The sequence below is a fragment of the Myripristis murdjan genome, chromosome 11 (genome assembly GCF_902150065.1).
Source record: "Myripristis murdjan chromosome 11, fMyrMur1.1, whole genome shotgun sequence".
NCBI classification, from domain to species: Eukaryota; Metazoa; Chordata; class Actinopteri; order Holocentriformes; family Holocentridae; genus Myripristis; species Myripristis murdjan.
Genome location: NC_043990.1, coordinates 976,967 through 996,952, shown reverse-complemented (window position 1 = coordinate 996,952; position 19,986 = coordinate 976,967). Strand labels below are relative to the sequence as shown.

General features: G+C 45.7%; 2 protein-coding genes across 6 annotated transcripts in view; one reads left to right on the top strand and one right to left on the bottom strand.

Moving 5' to 3' along the window:
- Positions 1-3,607: 3,607 nt before the first annotated feature.
- On the bottom strand, positions 3,608-8,613 carry LOC115367791 (THAP domain-containing protein 2-like). 2 transcript variants are annotated; one of them, XM_030063713.1, is made up of 7 exons: positions 8,335-8,613; positions 6,856-7,048; positions 6,505-6,612; positions 5,840-6,050; positions 5,569-5,746; positions 3,991-5,462; positions 3,608-3,918 (listed from the first exon to the last, which is right to left on the bottom strand). In XM_030063713.1, exons 1-5 carry the CDS (start codon positions 8,412-8,414, stop codon positions 5,655-5,657), a joined length of 684 nt encoding a protein of 227 aa, XP_029919573.1. In that variant the 5' UTR covers positions 8,415-8,613; the 3' UTR covers positions 3,608-3,918; positions 3,991-5,462; positions 5,569-5,654. The 2 variants fall into 2 exon arrangements, with proteins under 2 accessions (XP_029919573.1, XP_029919572.1); XM_030063712.1 differs by having other exon boundaries at positions 3,608-5,462.
- A 776-nt stretch (positions 8,614-9,389) lies between these two features.
- vps45 (vacuolar protein sorting 45 homolog) overlaps positions 9,390-19,986 on the top strand; it is a 39,191-nt gene continuing 28,594 nt past the window's right edge. For 3 of the 4 annotated variants that reach the window (XR_003928953.1, XR_003928952.1, XM_030063686.1), the window contains exons 1-11: positions 9,685-9,884; positions 10,125-10,259; positions 10,677-10,737; positions 11,205-11,284; positions 13,159-13,227; positions 13,528-13,665; positions 13,956-14,066; positions 16,601-16,735; positions 18,546-18,659; positions 18,829-18,996; positions 19,901-19,986. The exon at positions 19,901-19,986 is cut by the window's right edge and continues 73 nt beyond it. Coding sequence is in view for 2 of the 4 variants with exons in the window: in XM_030063686.1 (XP_029919546.1) it covers positions 9,792-9,884; positions 10,125-10,259; positions 10,677-10,737; positions 11,205-11,284; positions 13,159-13,227; positions 13,528-13,665; positions 13,956-14,066; positions 16,601-16,735; positions 18,546-18,659; positions 18,829-18,996; positions 19,901-19,986 (1,190 nt within the window). In the remaining 2 variants the exon portion in view is untranslated. The other variant, XM_030063688.1, reaches the window with a different exon arrangement.

The window sequence follows — 19,986 nt, the reverse complement described above, 5'->3', positions numbered from 1 at the left end:
GACTCACACATGAGTTCAACTAAACAGTCTTTTAATAAGGAAAAGTAACAACTTAAATATCAATACAAAGTAGCAACCAAAATCACTCTGAGCGAGGAATACAAACAAAGGCAAGAAAAAAGTGTCAAAGAAACAAGAGAACAAAACTATGACAAAACAAAGTAGCAAAGGAAATACAAAACCTGACTTGACGTGACGTGACAAGGAACATGAACGTGGCAGGAAAAGCAGGACGAAACAAGACGAAGCAGGACGAACTCGCACAGGACAAAGGGAAACACGGACTATATATACACACACAAGGTAATGGGGAACAGGTGGAAACAATCAGGGCGTGGCAGACAATCAGACTGGAGGGAAACACACAAGGGGAAGGGCAAGTGACCTGACACAAGAGGAGAGTGGGATTTCAAAATAAAACAGGAAGTCACGAGACAAGACACAAGAACAAAACCTAACAAAACAAAACATAATTTTCATGGCATGACAGTACCCCCCCCTCTAGGGACGGCTCCTGACGTCCCAAACAGTCTTAAGGGCACATGGATGGATGGCCGTCGTGAGACGGGGGGAGGAGGAGGCCAAAACAAAACAAAAATCTCCAGGGCAGAAGTCTATGGACGAGGCGGAGCTCTGGCGGGCAACCAGGGCGCAAGGAACCATGGACGAGGCGGCGCTCTGGCGGACGGCCAGGGCGCAGGGAACCATGGACGAGGCGGCGCTCTGGCGGACGGCCAGGGCGCAGGGAACCATGGACGAGGCGGCGCTCTGGCGGACGGCCAGGGCGCAGGGAACCATGGACGAGGCGGCGCTCTGGCGGACGGCCAGGGCGCAGGGAACCATGGAGGGGATGACACTCTGGCGGACGGCCAGAGTGCTGGCGGTCAAGGCGGACCCACCCTGGATGGCTGCAGTGTGGGTGGGACCACACTGCAGAGCGACCATAACTTCCTGCAGAGCAGACTTGGGGCCGCCAGGCAGCGGAAGCAGCAGGGTGAACTCTGGACCGCCGGACAGCGGCGACGTGGACTCGGGACCGCCGGGCAGCGGCAACGGCAATGTGGACTCGGGACCGCCGGGCAGCGGCAACGGCAACGTCCACTCCAGGCCGCCGGGCAGCGGCAGCGGCAACGTCCACTCCAGGCCGCCGGGCAGCGGCAACGTCCACTCCAGGCCGCCGGGCAGCGGCAACGTCCACTCCAGGAACTTGGACAGGGACTGGGGCCGGGACAGCCAGTCGGGCTCGAGGTACTGTGACTGTGACATGGACTGGGGCAGTGGGTCCGGCTTGGGGAACTGTGACAGGAACCTGGGCAGCCAGTCTGGTACGGGGAACTGGGACAAGGGCAGTGGCTGGAACACCCAGTCTGGCTCGGGGCACTGGGACAGGGGCAGCCAGTCCGGTTCGGGGTACTGGGGCAGGAACCAAGACCGGGGCCGGAACAGCCGGTTGGGCTCGGCAAACTGTGACATGGACTGGGGCAATGGGTCCAGTTCGGGAAACTGGGACTGGTGCGGCTTGAGGTTCTGTGACTGTGACATGGACTGGGACAGCCAGTCCGGTTCGGGAACTGGGACTGGTGCCGGGGAAGCTGATCCAGCACGGGGGACTGTGACCGGGACTGGGGCAGCCAGTCTGGACCTGGGAACTGGGACTGGTGCGGCTTGAGGTTCTGTGACTGTGACATGGACTGGGACAGCCGGTCCGGTTCGGGGAACTGGGACTGGTGCCGGGGAAGCTGATCCGGCACAGGGGGCTGTGACCGGGACCGGGGCAGTCAGTCTGGACCTGGGAACTGGAACCGGGGCAGCCACTCGGGTTTGAGGTACTGTGACATGAACCGGGACAGCCTGTCTGGCCATGGGAACTGGGACTGGGGCAGCCAGTCTGGTTCTGGGAACAGGGACAGGTACTGCTCGGCTGCTAAGGCTAGTAGCTGGGCTTGCCAGTCCACAGAGGCTAGTAGCTGGGCCTGCTAGGCCGCTAGGGCAGCTATGGCTGGTAGCTGGGCTAGCTAGGCTGCTAGGGCTGCTATGGCTGGTAGCTGGGCTAGCTAGGCTGCTAGGGCTGCTATGGCTGGTAGCTTGGCTGCTTGGGCTGGTAGCTAGGCTAGCTAGGCTGCTATGGCTGGTAGCTTGGCTGCTTGGACTGGTAGCTAGGCTAGCTAAGCTGCTATGGCTGGTGGCTTGACTCACTTGGTTGCTGGGGCTCGTGGCTTGACACACTGGGCTGCTTGGGCTCCGGGCTAAGCTTGCCAGGGTGCCGAGGCTGATGGCTGGGCTGCGACTAGCACGCTGTAGACCCGCAAGCCGGCGCCTGGCCAGCTGGTGGCTACGAGGACCCCCAAAGGCCAGTCGGGTTCCCTGAAATGGGCTCTGGAAGGGAGCAGCAGGACAGGCAACAGGGAGCTGCTGTGGCACATGAGACTGGGGTGCAGGTCGGGAGGACATATCAGTCCACAGCCGCTGACAAAATATAATGACTTCAGCGGGTGTCATTTCCCGCTTGTTCATCTTGTCAGCGGTTCTGAGTCGGCTGGGTTCAGAATGGCGAGTTCGTTCTGTCAGAACTATGACCACAAGGATTGAACCCAATCGCACGACTCACACATGAGTTCAACTAAACAGTCTTTTAATAAGGAAAAGTAACAACTTAAATATCAATACAAAGTAGCAACCAAAATCACTCTGAGCGAGGAATACAAACAAAGGCAAGAAAAAAGTGTCAAAGAAACAAGAGAACAAAACTATGACAAAACAAAGTAGCAAAGGAAATACAAAACCTGACTTGACGTGACGTGACAAGGAACATGAACATGAACATGGCAGGAAAAGCAGGACGAAACAAGACGAAGCAGGACGAACTCGCACAGGACAAAGGGAAACACGGACTATATATACACACACAAGGTAATGGGGAACAGGTGGAAACAATCAGGGCGTGGCAGACAATCAGACTGGAGGGAAACACACAAGGGGAAGGGCAAGTGACCTGACACAAGAGGAGAGTGGGATTTCAAAATAAAACAGGAAGTCACGAGACAAGACACAAGAACAAAACCTAACAAAACAAAACATAATTTTCATGGCATGACAGATTATTGATCCGCCGTGTTTACATGTGTACATGCTGTGGTTATGTGTACATGTGGTATTTGCAGCAGGCACTTGGTGTACATGTAGTATTTGCCGGTACAATTAAAATAAATCATAACTCGCTTATTTCTCAACCATTTTTCACAGATTTTTTTTTTTGTTACCAATGTCATGACATGTTGTTATAATACAGAATTTTTGATCAAATAAAAAATCAAAAATTCTATACAAAATAGGCTACTCTTTTACCCAGATAAGAGTAAATTATACTTGATACTTAATTATATTAACAATCAAATCTTTCAAACTAAAATCTTATTACCCAGATATATATATTAAAAATAAAAGTAGTTTACAGCATTTAAATATATAATTTACTTACATTCTGTATATATAAACGCACACACACAGTGGTGGAAGCAATCAGCTGTTTTATTTCAATGTACAAAAAACGTATTAATTCTTGACTAAAAGGATCATTGTTAACCAAAAATGTCCAATCATTTTTTTCAGAACCTTTCATTTCAAGTAAGAGTTATAATAAACAGTGAAACCTGTTTTAAACCATTTTAAACAGAAGTCATTACTATAGAGTGAGGATTCAGTATTTTGGGTATCAGTTTCTTCTGAAACAAATATCTCACAAAGGAGAGAGTATAAAATTCAATAAAATAATGAGTACAATTTTTCAAAAATAGTAAAAAATGGAATAAGAAATATTTTAATAATTAATATTGAAGCTGATAGTGTCTTTTTAGGGTACACTGTTCTGAGTGGATATAGATTTCTTGGTAAGAGATCTGTATCCAATCAGAAAATACACTTTATCAGCTTCAATTAAAAGCCATCTCCAATTCAATCTTTTACACATTTTTTGTAATTATATATATATACATATATGATTTTATTGAATTTGATCTTGTATTACATTTATTAACAAATTATGGGACTCCATTGGTCCTGTAAGCAGGGTATCTGTGTCTTTCTGTATCAGTTTTCTTTTTTTTTTAAGTACAAATTTAATTACTTAAAGCTGTAAGTTAATTTGACAAATAAAAAAAGTCATCTTAAAATACACTTAAATTCCATTTTTGGCTACATTTTTTGTGAAATTATTTGTATGATTTTATTTAATTTGTTCTTCTACCCTTTGTGAATTTCTTGTTTTCCATCCTCTATATCAATGTCGTCTATCAGAATATGGAGCTGTTTTACACTTTATTTAAAAAAAAAAAAAGGTTTTGGCACTGAATATCACTAAAATATTTTCCATACTCTTCAATGAAAAAAAAATAACATTTCTGTGACAAAGCAAAATTATCAAATTATACACTCAAAAATAGTTGTCAGATATTTGTAAATGCAGTCAGTTGATATTTATGTGCCTCGGTAATTCAAGAAATGAACAATCAAGTGAAACGTAAATGTAATCCCTCCACTCCTCTAATTCCAGACCTTTTAAAGACTTTTTGAGACCATCATTTTCAGAAATGAAATTCAAGACTTTAGGGTTCCATGGGGGCCAGATAAGTAAGAATGTCTAAAAGGAACCAAATGAGCTGAGGGGATTAGACCCGTTATATCAAAACCCCACGGGACACACTGGGATCAGAACGGGGGTCCCTGCAATTCAAAAACTTGGGAACCAGTTTATGACACTATGAGGCTAGAACCCCTGAAAGAGAACTGTTTTGCACAGCTTCTCTCTTGTGCTTCCACTCTGAAAGCCGAGGGAAGTCATTCTGGTGACGTGGTGCAGCCTCATCTTCATCAACACACACACGATTAAAGTTAGCCAGAGGGACTGATGGTTATCGACGCCCAACGGCGTTTCCTCAATGTGCTCCCCGAGCGAAAACACATCCTGTGTGCCAACTCCTTCATGGACAAATTGTGTGTCCACTGCCTCCTGTGGCGCTCGCCTTGGAGAACGGCAAATGGCCCTCCCCGCAGCTCTCACCGCCTTCACCGTGCCGTCCGAGGGGTCACAGGCCCACCACTGTGTTTCAGCTTTAGGAGACGGTAGCTCTCGCTGAATGATGATGGCACAGCGTCTGACACGAGGCCGGCACGGCACACATCACAGGACAGCCAGGATCCACCCAACAACAAAGCCAGCGATGTAAACAAGAGCATCGCCCACCGGGCCACCGAGACGGGAAGGGAGGGGGGGAACGGGGACGGAAGCTCCTCAGCAGCATCGATGGAGGACATCTCAGCAGCATGTAGGGACACTGTGGCGTGGTGATGGGCATCCTGCCCTGTCACGCTGCCAGACTGAGCAGGCTTGACCCCCCCACCCCGTGCCACCAGTCTGTGGAGGAGGGCCTGGGACTGGCCAGCTGTGGGGCTGCTGTTCCAGCCACCTTAAAGGGAAACACACACACACACACACACACATTATACATATATTAGTATAACTTTTCAGGTTTTTATTTTAATTTTTTAAATACGATAAAATGTGATTCAAACCTGATGCTCTGATTGAGTTAAAGAGCAGCTCCACATGATCCTGGCTGAACCTGCAGGTCAGGACATTCTGCTGATCTTCAGGCATTTTAGGAATCTTCTGCATCAACGTGTCGATGTTGAGGACGTTTCTTCGAGGACTTATTTTGCTTCCTCTTTTTAAAGAGGTCTAAAGGAAGATCTGAAATTCAGCGGGCACAGATTAGTAAGTACCCATAAATAGTTAATAGCAAGCCTGACAAAGAGTGTAAAGTAAATAATAAATTTATTTTACCAGAATATGATTGTAGCCTCTCATTCAGCTCTTTATTCAGGAGGTTCTTCTCCCTCAGATCCGTAAGAAGAGCGTTTATCACATGCTTTGCCCTCCGTTCTCGCACCTGAGCGTTCCTCTTCTCCTTCTCCAGGCTCAACACTCTGGCCGAAGCTTCGCTGAGTTTGGCCTTTAGAGCGGCGGGAGAACAGGGCAGTGAATAGTTGTGGTCCTGGTGGAACAAGGGATGAAAAATTTGGGGTTATTCTCATCCATGTTTTACTGGGTCTCATTCATCAAACTTCTCTTTAATTGTTCTTATTTTTGTTCTTGAAAAATTATTCTACAAAAAAAACCACCAAAACAGAAAACTTAATCATTTTCATGTTTTTGTGTGACTGGAATATATAAATTATTGGAAATCAAAACTGACAATAGAAATTGGCACCATAAATACATTTGGTCAGTTTTCACATTATTAGTAACTTAACCGATCTCTTCTGGTCACTTTTTTAATTCTTTAAAAAAAAAAAAAAAAAAGAAAAAGTAAGAATAATTTAAGAAAGGTTTTGTGAACGAGACCCAGTGTGGGCAGTGTGCATGTGTGTCTACTTGAGTTCGACTTTAATAAGACCAAGCCCATGATGCTCACAGCTATTTATGAAATATAAAGTACAAATACTCACAAGTTCAACATTGGGCTGCTGTTGTTTTTCAGGGGCGTTTGGAGAAATGTCTGCCTGCAGGCTCTGCTCAGCTCGCCTTGACGTGGCCGTGGTCCTGGTTGTTTCAGGCTAATGGAAAGAAAAAAAGAATAGATTTAAGCATTTCTCAGCAGCACTCAGTAAAACATTGATAAGAAAAACAGTATAAGACTGCAAACAGCTTAAACGCAGGGGATACAAACATATGTAGGTTGAAATAAGACCACAGTGGATCATGTTCGAGGTAAGTGAAAAGGCATAAATTTATCATGAAAATATTGAAACTCAATCAAAAAAAGCGAGTGGCTGCATCCTTGTAAATAATGCACCTACTCTTTGGTGACGATCCGGGAAGTTGAACACAGACGGAATAACATCAGGTCTGATCCGCACCGTCTGACCGGTCCTGTCAAAATCTGAAGTCCTGAAGTGCTGGCTGCAGAGCACAGACTCATCACTGGCAGCAAAACCTGCTCGTCTCAGGGCCCGCTCCCACCTCCTCCTGCAGCCGCCATCTCTGGGAAACCTTCAACAAGGGAGAGAAGTGGAAGTAAATAAATCTGTACACAACAACAAAAATAAATAATGCTAACCAATTTAAATGATTAAAGGAAGGGCAAGTGCTGGGGGAAAAAAAGCCAACAAGAAAGATTTTTTAAAAAATTTTCTAAAGTTATATTTATAGTTTTATTAAATTTGATCTTGTATCCTTTGTGAGTTTTTTCTTCTTTCTTTCTTTCTTTTCTTTTCTTTTCTTTTTTTTTTTTTTTTTTTTACAATAAATCAATGGTCCAACAGCAGCTTGTGGCTCCGACCTGACAATATTTCACATTATCAGCCAACTAACAATCATTTAGTTCACAGTGTCAGTCACCTGGAGCCACAGAGAGGCACGTCAGGAAATCAGCTTGGATGAAAACGCAGATGGAAATCTGGATTTATATGATTTAAGCTTTACTACTACTACTACTACTACTACTACTACCACCGATAATACTACCACTCATACTACTACTACTACTAATACTGCTGCTGATAATACCACTGATAATACTACTACTACTGATAATACCACTGATAATACTACTACTACTGATAATACTACTGCTATTACTACTACTGATAATACTACTACTACCACTGATAATACTACCACTCATACTACTACTACTACTAATACTGCTGCTGATAATACCACTGATAATACTACTACTACTGATAATACCACTGATAATACTACTACTACTGATAATACTACTGCTACTACTGCTGCTGCTGATAATACTACTGATAATACTACTGCTACTACTATTACTACTACTACTACTGATAATACTACTACTACCACGGATACTACTACTACTACTGATAATACTACCACTCATACTAGTAGTATGAGTGGTAGTATTATCAGTAGTAGTAGTATGATACTACTACTACTACCACTGATAATACATACTACTATTACTACTACTACTGGTAATACTACTGCTACTACTACTACTACTACTACTAATGGTAATACTACCACTGATACTACTACGATTTCCTAGTGCCCAGTCTTCTCGGTACCCCACTGCTAATACTACTACTGATACTACTACTACCATTTATAACACTACTACTACTACTACTACTACTACTACTACATCTACTACTACAGATGTGATCTTTGTAGCCTAGCAGCTGGCTAGCGTTGCCGTTTAGCTAGTAGCCAACTAGTAATATCATCTCTCAACATGATTAAATTATGATAATACTTGATAATACTTGATAATACTTGCTGAATGTAAAGCCCAGAGCTGTTCGTACCTGTGGAAGGTGATTCCCTGCTGCCTGGTGTCGGTGTTCCTCCGGTTGGTGCAGCCGTGCGCCGCGCAGTGCGCTGGCATCTGTGCTGCCGGGGCACGGCGAGGGAAGCTCCCACTGCTGGAACAGATGTGCTTTACAATGTCAGAATCCTTCTGCTTTCATCTGACGGCACAACAAACGTGTGTATTTGTCTGCCATGTTTCCAAAAGAACGCTCGAAAATTAAGAGGGAAACTGAGCAAGTAAGGCGTCAGGAATCTGCCCCCACTAGCCTAGCTTAGCCTCAGGCACGCCATCAAGTGGGCGTGGCCTGTCTACGTATTCATGTCTGTGGATTTTTTTAATATATAGACGCAAACAATACACACATGACAACAATACACATTTACAAGCACACACGGGGTTCTGGGTGCCATAAACAACCAAAAGAAAAGGGCTTTACCGATTTGGCCCATTTGTTCTTATGGATATGAAATTTCCCCAAACTCAAGATGAACCGACAGAAAAAACTCAAATCTTTGTCTACAGTCTGATCATCAAAATAAATTATTTTTTTTTATTTTTTTCCTGGAAACGGATCGTTCTTCCTGTTTTTTCTTGTACAAAAAGCCGGACACCTTCCCAAAAGGTTCCGCTGTAAGCGCATTGATAGAACGAGTGAGCGATGGTTTCATCTTCACGTCCACAGAAATCGCACAAATATTCAATGTCTATTTTAAATCTGTCACGGGTTTTCTTTGCAGGGTGGATCTGATGCAATATTTCAAACGAGACTCCTTTCACCTTGTTATTAAAACAGAGTTTATCATCAGCATGCCACACTATATGCCAGTTCATCTCTCTCATCTCTTCCATCTCTCTCTGTCTCATCTCAATTTTTTTTTTCAGTTTAAACAGCTTTATTGGCATGACAAGGCAGTGCTTATATTGCCAAAGTAAATAACAGTGATAATGACAATAATAATAATAAAAATAAAAAAAATAAACATCTCTCTCTCTCTCATATCTGTGGATGCCGACGTCCCGACGTACTGACGTGACGTCGCCGTCGACCCGGAAGTGCATTCTGTCTTCCTGCTTCCTCTCCGCAGCTCAGCGGGTGTTTGTCAACAGTCTTGCGGGCGAACAAGAGGCGCAGGCCGGCGAGCAGCTTCACCGAGCCGCGGCAGCCTCCTCCTCTCCCCGGGGCCCGGCCTCTCTCTGCGCGGCGTGTCTGCACCTCCGCTCCGTGTCTCTCCGCCTCTCTCTGTCTGTCTCTCTCTCCTGGTCTCTGTCTGCCTGTCTGTCTGTCTGTCTGCCTGTCTGTCTGTCTGTCTGTCTACCTGTCTGTCTGTCTGTCTGTCTGTCTGCCTGTCTGTCTGTCTGTCTGTCTGTCTGCCTGTCTGTCTGTCTGTCTGTCTGTCTGTCTGTCTGTCTGCCTGTCTCTCTCTCTGCCTGTCTGTCTACCTGTCTGTCGTCATGAACGTGACTCTGGCGGTGAAGCAGTACGTGTCCAAGATGATCGAGAGCAGCGGGCCCGGCATGAAGGTGCTGCTGATGGACAAGGAGACGGTGGGGAGCTCACACACACTCTCACACACACACACACACACACACACACACACACACACACACAGCCCATTTACAACACTGTGCCTCAGAACATCTAATTTTCCTGCTCTCTATTTACGAGTGTAAATGTGAATCTTGCATCTGATCTGTGACTGTGTGTGTGTGTGTGTGTGTGTGTGTGTGTGTGTGTGTGTGTGTGTGTGTGTGTGTGTGTGTGGGTGCGTGTGTGTGTGTGTGCAGACCAGCATAGTGAGCGTGGTGTACACGCAGTCGGAGATCCTGCAGAAGGAGGTTTACCTGTTTGAGCGGATCGACTCTCAGAACAGAGAGAACATGAAGCACCTGAAGGCCATCTGCTTCCTGCGGCCCACCAAGGTGTGTGTGTGTGTGTGTGTGTGTGTGTGTGTGTTTTATTCAGCCTTATTTAACCTGTACAGCCTTCTTCATAAGTCAAATCAAATTAAATGAACTCACCGTGTTTTATATAGCACCTTTCATATAAAATGCAATAATAATAATAATAATAAAATCCTAAAGTTAAGGAACATGACAGACCAGAGAGGCACAGCAGAGTAACAATAATATTAATATTCTTCATAAATAATAATATTGTTCAGTCATCAGTATCATAATGCATCACTTGCCTCCTCTGGAGACCCTCCTCAGGGGCCCCTGCAAGGCCCCGGGCCGCATGTTGGGAACCTTTGAGCGGTGCAGAGTGAAGCAGGTTCTCATGTGTTTGTTTGTGTGTTTGTTTGTTTGTTTGTTTGTTTGTTTGTTTGTGTGTTGCAGGAGAACGTGGAGCACCTGATCCAGGAGCTGCGGAGGCCCAAGTACAGCGTCTACTTCATATGTAAGAGCCGCCGCCGCGATGCCTTCAGGCTCACTCCGGACTTTTCTCTGCTGTGTTCAGTGTACAAAGTGTGAAAACTAAATCCAGAGTCAGACGAGAAGTGATCAGAGTCCGAAGTGACATCATCAAATCTTCCTCAGTTTGACCAGCAGCAAAAAAAAAAAACAAAATTATTAATTTGATAAAGATATGAAGGAGAAAAGGAAGAACATCTGAGTGAGTCATCAGACAGCGTTTGGTGTTTTTACAGGATAAATGACTCGATTCAAGTAGTGAAATTACAACTGACCTGAAAATGAGCAAAACAATCATTTAAAATTGGCAAAAATAGTATTAATTTGATAAAGACATGAACAGAGAGAAGGGGGACGGTGTGAGCGTCGTGTTGTTTGGCTGTGAGGCCGTGTGTCAGGCAGACCCCTGCTGTGTGTGGATGTGCTGCTGACCGTGCTGCTTCCTGTCTGCAGACTTCAGCAACGTCATCAGTAAGAGTGAGATCAAGGCTCTGGCTGAGGCCGACGAACAGGAGGTGGTGGCTGAAGTCCAGGTGAGTCACATCCACTTTAACCTCCAGGAAAACAAAATCCCCTCTGGGGTCCCTTCTCCACCAATGAGATCTCTCCCCTCACTTCCTGTATTCCTTGATAGACTTTTTTTTTTTTTTTACGGTACCCAGTGAATGAATTTCTCCCACCTCAGTCTTCAGATTTCCAGGTGTGTACGCTCAGCGGACACTCCATCAGGTCCACCTGGCTCGTTGCGGGTCGCACCCCGTGCCTTCAGCCAGGTGCTGGAGACGCTCCTCGGAGGTTTCGGTCCGTACTGACCTGACAGCATCACACAGCTGCTGCACATCTGCTGTCCAGAGCTGCTCTGCTGGTCTGAGATCTGCTGACTAGGGGTGTCATGATTCTCCAAATCCTTGATTCGATTTGATTCTCTATTTTTTTCTTCTTCTTATAGCACAGACACCTGTGCCATTTTTAGACTAGTCTAGTCTATGATCATTGGTTTTATTCATTAAATCTTGTAAATCTTATTTCAAAAGGCAAGTTTATTTGTATAGCACATTTCAGCGACAAGGCAATTCAAAGTGCTTTACATAGAGCATAAAGGCATTAAAACAATATAAGAGCGACACAGGAAAAAATACATAAAAACAATTAATAAAAAGAAGCTAAAAGGAGAATAAGATGATAGATCAGGACATTAAAAGTTACGGTGCAGTGTAAAATATTAAACCTTAATGTGGTTTAATGGAAGGCAGCGGCAAACAGAAAAGTCTTCAGCTGTGATTTAAAAGAACTGAGAGTCGCAGCAGATCTACAGTTTTCTGGGAGTTTGTTCCAGATATGTGGAGCATAAAAACTAAACGCTGCTTCTCCATGTTTAGTTTTGACTCTGGGGACAGAAAGCAGACCAGTCCCAGACGACCTAAGAGGTCTGGATGGTTCATAATTTAGCAGCAGATCAGAGATGGATTTTGGCCCTAAACCATTTAGTGCTTTATAAAAGATCGGCTGCATAGCCTCATAAGTGATGCAATTAATTATTCTGGTGTAATGTATCACATTATAGACACTAATGGTCAAATTAAAATAATTTATTTACAATATAAAAGTAACAGTCTTGTTCTCAGTCAAGTGGAAAACAAGGGGGCTGAGAGAGAAGCTCCTCCGCGGCGTCACAGCAGCAGCACCTGAGCCGCTGACCCGAGGCAGGACGGGTCCAGGCTGGACTGCTGAGTCATGTGACCTGCAGCCTCAGGTTCCTGCTCTCAGCTGACAGGCGCAGCAGCCGCTGGGTTCTCCTGCTGCTGCAGCCCATCTGCTGTGAGGTTCCTCGGGTTCTGCCTTCAGAGATGTTCTCCTGCAGAGCTCGGCTGGAACGAGAGCTTCTCTGAGTTCCTGTTGGTGTTCTATCAGCTCCAACCAGCCTGGCTGTTCTCCTGCGACCTCTGACATCAACATGGTGTTTTGTCGCAGAGAACTGTTGCTCGCTGGGTGTTTTCTCTCTTCCGGACGGTTCTCTGGAGACCCCAGAGACAGTTGTTGGTGAAATTCCCAGCAGATCAGCAGCTTCTGAAACACTCAGACCAACAGCCACGTCACGTTCAAAGCCCCTTAAATCCCCGTTCTTCCCCGTCCTGATGCTCGTTTGAACTTCAGCATATCGTCCTGACCGTGTCTACAGGCCTGAACGCACCGAGCTGCTGCCGTGTGATTGGCTGATCAGATATTAGTGTTAACGAGCAGTTGATCAGGTGGACCTGATAAAGTGGCTGCTGAGTGTAAAGGCATTTAGAACTGGTTTCATGGAACGCGGGGGAAACACTGTGAACAGAGAGGCTGCATTCTGTTTTTAACTTTTCCGAACAGGATGCAAAACATTTTAAAAGTGTGTGTCCTTGTTTCTCTGCAGGAGTTTTATGGAGACTTCATCGCTGTGAATCCTCATCTGTTCTCCCTCAACCTGCAGGGCGTCTCCAGGGTGAGAAACCTGCTGTTTTAACCTGCGGGGGGTAAACGAGCCCATTAATCAGCTGGCGGCTTTTTCCTGCCCCAAACTCTCGTTATTATATCGGCGTTTAAAAACCTGCCATCGCTCGACCTCTGTTTCTCTGTTTGTTGTCCAAAGTAAATATATTTGCTAGTTGCAGCCATAAATTTGTGCATTTGAGCTACTTCACACAAAAAAGTCATGGTAGTGGTGTATATATACACACACCTTTAAATGTGTAAAACCTGTGTGTGTGTGTGTGTGTGTGTGTGTGTGTGTGTGTGTGTGCAGGGCCGGAGCTGGGAGCCCTCCATGTTGTCCCGCTGCACTCAGGGTCTGACCTCCGTCCTGCTCGCTCTGAAGAAATGTCCCATGATCCGCTACCAGCTGTCCTCTGACATGGCCAAGAGGCTGGCCGAGAGCGTCAAGGTGCGTCATCATCATCATCATCAACATCATCATCATCATCATCATCACCATCATCATCATCAGCTAACTGAAATATGGATTTTCTTCTTTAGTTGTATTCTTGGGTTTTATCTTCAGTCAGGATGTGAGTTCCTGAAAGTGACAAACTGTAATTTTTTTAAAGTAATGAGTTTTAATGGTGCAGCAGCTGCTGGGCTGAAGCTCCACCTGCAGCTACAGGCTAGCTAACGTTCTCCTGTAGCTAATATCATGTTGGCTCCGCCTCCTCCTCCGTCCTCTCTGTCTCGCAGCAAATCATCACCAAGGAGTACGAGCTCTTTGACTTCAGGAAGACAGAAGTTCCTCCTCTGCTGCTGATCCTGGACCGCAGCGATGACGCCATCACGCCGCTGCTCAACCAGGTCAGCCCCAGGACACTAACTCACTAACTCACTTAACTAACTAACTCACTCACTAACTCACTCACTCACTAACTAACTCACTCACTCACTAACTAACTCACTCACTAACTAACTCACTCACTCACTGACTAACTCACTAACTAACTACCTCACTCACTCACTAACTGACTAACTCACTCACTCACTCACTCACTAACTGACTAACTCACTAAATAACTCACTCACTAAATAACTCACTCACTAACTACCTCACTCACTCACTAACTAACTCACTAACTAACTCACTGACTGACTAACTCACTCACTCACTCACTAACCACCTCACTCACTCACTCACTCGCTCTCTAACTCACTAACTCACTCACTGACTACCTCACTCACTCACTCACTCACTCGCTCTCTAACTCACTGACTAACTCACTCACTCTCTCACTCACTCACCGATTAACTCACTAAATAACTCACTCACTAACTACCTCACTCACTCACTCACTAACTAACTCACTAACTCACTGACTGACTAACTCACTCACTCACTCACTAACCACCTCACTCACTCACTCACTCACTCACTCGCTCTCTAACTCACTAACTCACTCACTGACTACCTCACTCACTCACTCACTCACTCACTACCTACCTCACTCACTCACTCACTCACTCACTAACTACCTCACTTACTCACTCACTCACTACCTCACTCACTCACTCACTCACTCACTCACTCACTCACTAACTCACTGACTAACTAACTAACTACCTCACACACTCACTCACTAAATACCTCACTCACTCACTCACTAACTCACTAACTAACTCACTGACTGACTAACTCACTTACTCACTCACTCACTAACTACCTCACTCACTCACTCACTCACTCGCTCTCTAACTCACTAACTCACTCACTCACTCGCACACTCACTCACTGACTACCTCACTCACTCACTCACTCACTCACTCACTAACTACCTCACTCACTCACTCACTACCTCACTCACACACTCACTCACTTACCCACTAACTAACTAACTAACTGACTGACTGACTGACTGACTGACTGACTGACTCACTCACTCACTCACTCACTCACTCACTCACTCACCGACTAACTCACTCACTCACTCACTAACTCACTCACTCACTCACTCACTCACTAACTCACTCACTCACTCACTCACTCACTCACTCACTAACTAACTAACTAACTACCTCACTCACTCACCCACTCACTAACTACCTCACTCACTCACTCTCTCACTCACTCACTCACTCACTCACTCACTCACTAACTACCTTACTCACTCACTCACTCACTCACTCACTAACTGACTACCTCACTCACTCACTCACTCACTCACTCACTCACTCACTGACTAACTCACTCACTCACTCACTAATTCACTGACTAACTCACTCACTCACTCATTGACTAACTCACTAACTAACTCACTCACTCACTAACTAACTACTTCACTCACTCACTCACTCACTGACTAACTCACTCACTCACTCACCGACTAACTCACTAACTAACTCACTCACTCACTCACTCACTCACTCACTCACTCACTAACTCACTCACTAACTCACTGACTAACTCACTCACTCACTCACTCACTAACTCACTCACTCACTAACTCACTCACTAACTCACTCACTAACTCACTCACTGACTAACTCACTCACTAACTCACTCACTCACTCACTCACTGACTAACTCACTCACTCACTAACTCACTGACTAACTCACTCACTAACTCACTCACTCACTCACTGACTAACTCACTCACTAACTCACTCACTCACTAACTAACTCACTGACTAACTCACTGACTAACTCACTCATTCACTAACTCACTCACTAAATAAATAAATAAATAAATCTATAAATGAGAGGATAATTATAAAACAAAAGAAAAACAAAACAGTATCTGCACAAGAGATGCTTGGGTGCCAAATCAATATGTCGATATTACGATTTATTTTGTGTTTTGAATCCTCCTCTAGTTTGTGTGTGTAAAGTTTGATGAGGCTGTGATTCTCCTAGAGGTCACTAGAGGTCATTTTCTCCAGCGACGTCCAGTTGGACAAAAGTCTCTGGCTGCAGTGAAATGGCTGCTATGGGGGCCAACATCATCACACAGGAATCAAATGTGGCTCATTGAATCCGCAAGAGTCTCAGCTTTCCAGTCAAAGCAACTGATGCAGCTCCAAGACTGTTTAGGCCCCAGTCTGCACACACACACCATTTTACAACAGGCCACAAGAACACATGTGGACTGCAGGCTTTGGGGCCCAAACTGCATGGGATTAGCAGAAGGAAACCATGCTAGCTTATCCCTCGCCAAAATTTAGTTGAAATTTGGAGCGACAGCTTAGCATGACAGGCCTGGTGCCAGCGGATCCCTCAGGTCGTCAAAGTGGAGCAGATTTAGACGATAGGAGGAAGAATCTGAGCGTCACTTTAAAGGGTTAAATGTGGTTCCCAGCAGTGTTGTGCTCCTCATGGTTTGTGGTCTTCTGCCCCCTAGTGGACGTACCAGGCGATGGTCCATGAGCTGCTGGGTCTGAACAACAACCGCATCGACCTGTCCAGAGTGCCGGGCATCAGCAAGGACCTGCGCGAGGTCGTGCTGTCGGCCGAGAACGACGAGTTCTACGCCAACGTAAGTCTGCTCTTCACTTTGGTCTCCTGCAGCCGACAACATGTGAGCTAAGGTTCTCCTGTAGGTGACAACATGTGAGCTAAGGTTCTCCTGTAGGTGATAACATGTGAGCTAAGGTTCTCCTGTAGGTGACAACATGTGAGCTAAGGTTCTCCTGTAGGTGACAACATGTGAGCTAAGGTTCTCCTGTAGGTGACAACATGTGAGCTAAGGTTCTCCTGTAGGTGACAACATGTGAGCTAAGGTTCTCCTGTAGCCCACAACATGTGAGCTAAGGTTCTCCTGTAGCCCACAACATGTGAGCTAAGGTTCTCCTGTAGGTGACAACATGTGAGCTAAGGTTCTCCTGTAGCCCACAACATGTGAGCTAAGGTTCTCCTGTAGCCCACAACATGTGAGCTAAGGTTCTCCTGTAGCCCACAACATGTGAGCTAAGGTTCTCCTGTAGGTGACAACATGTGAGCTAAGGTTCTCCTGTAGCCCACAACATGTGAGCTAAGGTTCTCCTGTAGGTGACAACATGTGAGCTAAGGTTCTCCTGTAGGTGACAGCATGTGAGCTAAGGTTCTCCTGTAGGTGACAGCATGTGAGCTAAGGTTCTCCTGTAGGTGACAACATGTGAGCTAAGGTTCTCCTGTAGGTGAGAACATGTGAGCTAAGGTTCTCCTGTAGGTGACAACATGTGAGCTAAGGTTCTCCTGCAGCCGACAACATGTGAGCTAAGGTTCTCCTGTAGGTGACATGTGAGCTAAGGTTCTCCTGTAGGTGACAGCATGTGAGCTAAGGTTCTCCTGTAGGTGATAACATGTGAGCTAAGGTTCTCCTGTAGGTGACAACATGTGAGCTAAGGTTCTCCTGCAGCCGACAACATGTGAGCTAAGGTTCTCCTGTAGGTGACATGTGAGCTAAGGTTCTCCTGTAGGTGACAACATGTGAGCTAAGGTTCTCCTGTAGCCGACAACATGTGAGCTAAGGTTCTCCTGTAGGTGACAACATGTGAGCTAAGGTTCTCCTGTAGGTGACATGTGAGCTAAGGTTCTCCTGTAGGTGACAGCATGTGAGCTAAGGTTCTCCTGTAGGTGATAACATGTGAGCTAAGGTTCTCCTGTAGGTGACAACATGTGAGCTAAGGTTCTCCTGCAGCCGACAACATGTGAGCTAAGGTTCTCCTGTAGGTGACATGTGAGCTAAGGTTCTCCTGTAGGTGACAGCATGTGAGCTAAGGTTCTCCTGTAGGTGATAACATGTGAGCTAAGGTTCTCCTGTAGGTGACAACATGTGAGCTAAGGTTCTCCTGCAGCCGACAACATGTGAGCTAAGGTTCTCCTGTAGGTGACATGTGAGCTAAGGTTCTCCTGTAGGTGACAACATGTGAGCTAAGGTTCTCCTGTAGCCGACAACATGTGAGCTAAGGTTCTCCTGTAGGTGACAACATGTGAGCTAAGGTTCTCCTGTAGGTGATAACATTTGAGCTAAGGTTCTCCTGTAGGTGAGAACATGTGAGCTAAGGTTCTCCTGTAGGTGACAACATGTGAGCTAAGGTTCTCCTGTAGCCGAGAACATGTGAGCTAATACACAGGATAACATCTGCGGCTGAAGGCTGTCAATCAAACGGGGGCGGGAGGAATCCAAACTGAGCTGTGTTCTGATTGGATCGCTGCACTCTGACATGTGGAAGAAACTTTTTGATCTCCAGGTTTGAATCAGGAGAAATCTCACAGTGTCAGGATGCTTTCTACACCCTGTGTGTGTGTGTGTGTGTGTGTGTGTGTGTGTGTGTGTGTGTGTGTGTGTGTGTGTGTGTGTGTAGAACCTATACCTGAACTTCGGGGAGATCGGGACCAACATTAAGAACCTGATGGAGGATTTCCAGAAGAAGAAGCCTAAAGGGCAGCAGAAGCTGGAGTCCATCGCTGACATGAAGGTGAGGTTGCTGGTTCAAAACCTGGCCGGCTGCTCCGTTTTTTTTTTCTAATTTTCTGGGAATATTTTAGTAATTTTCTGGCTTTTTTTCACCACAGTTGTGATTGTTATTTATTTACGTATGTATATTTACTGTGTGTGTGTGTGTGTGTGTGTGTGTGTGTCTGCAGGCCTTCGTGGATAACTACCCGCAGTTCAAGAAGATGTCGGGCACCGTGTCCAAGCACGTGACGGTGGTGGGCGAGCTGTCCCGCCTCGTCTCCGAGCGGCAGCTCATGGAGGTTTCAGAGGTGGAGCAGGAGCTCGCCTGCCAGAACGACCAGTCCAGCGCCCAGCAGGCACGCACACACACACACACACACACACACCGCAACACACACACACCGCAACACACACACACACACACACACAGCTCAACACACACTGCAACACACACACACACACACACACACACACACACACACACACAGCTCAACACACACTCCTACACACTCTCTCTGTTCACGTCTCGCCTCACCACCAGCCTCGTCTTCAGCGCTCAAATCTTTTTTTCTTGTTTTGATGTTTGAATGATAAACTAAATGATAGAAAACATGGCTGGTTGTTTTGTCGGGTTCTTGTTCCGCCTGGTTCCACCTGGTTCCACCTGGTTCTGCCTGGTTCCGCCTGGTTCCACCTGGTTCCACCTGGTTCCGGCTGGTTCCGGCTGGTTCCGGCTGGTTCCGGCTGGTTCCAGCAGATCTATAAGCTGAGTCTGTCAGTACTTCAGTTCAGCTCAGTTCAATAATTCCAGTTGAGAAACAGAGTTTGTTTTTACAGTCGGGATACTTTCACTGTATTGTTTTGGACTTTTGCTGAATTAATAAATTATTATATGAAGTTTGATTATCACTGCATCTAAACTATTTTTAATTTTTTCTTATTTTTTTATTTATTTTTATTTTATTATATTATTATTTTATTATTTTTATTTTTATTTTTTTAAAATAATTTTATTTAAATCAGTGAAACCAGTTAATCGGTCGACCTCTAATATCTATATTGATCTGAAATTATTTTTCAAGATAACTTTGATAATCGTCCAGCAGGAAACTGAGTTGGTGACAGAGCGTCTCATTTACAAACAAAACTATTTACCAAATGTGTGAGTGGAAAAAAAGTTTTGTGTGTTTTACTTGATAACACACACACACACACACACACACACACACCCCGGGGCTGAGTGTGTGCTGTCGCCTGCAGAGCGTGCGGCGGCTGCTGCAGAACCCGCGGGTGTCGGAGCTGGACGCCGTGCGCCTCGTCATGCTGTACGCGCTGCGCTACGAACG

Coding starts and splice junctions, on each gene's coding strand:
- LOC115367791 (XM_030063712.1), bottom strand. CDS start 8,414: ATGCCAGCGCACTGCGCGGCGCACGGCTGCACCAACCGGAGGAACACC. Junction 6,613..6,855: donor TCCCGGATCGTCACCAAAGA/GTAGGTGCATTA, acceptor TCTTTCCATTAG/CCTGAAACAACCAGGACCAC. Junction 5,747..5,839: donor GAGGCTACAATCATATTCTG/GTAAAATAAATT, acceptor GCTGAATTTCAG/ATCTTCCTTTAGACCTCTTT.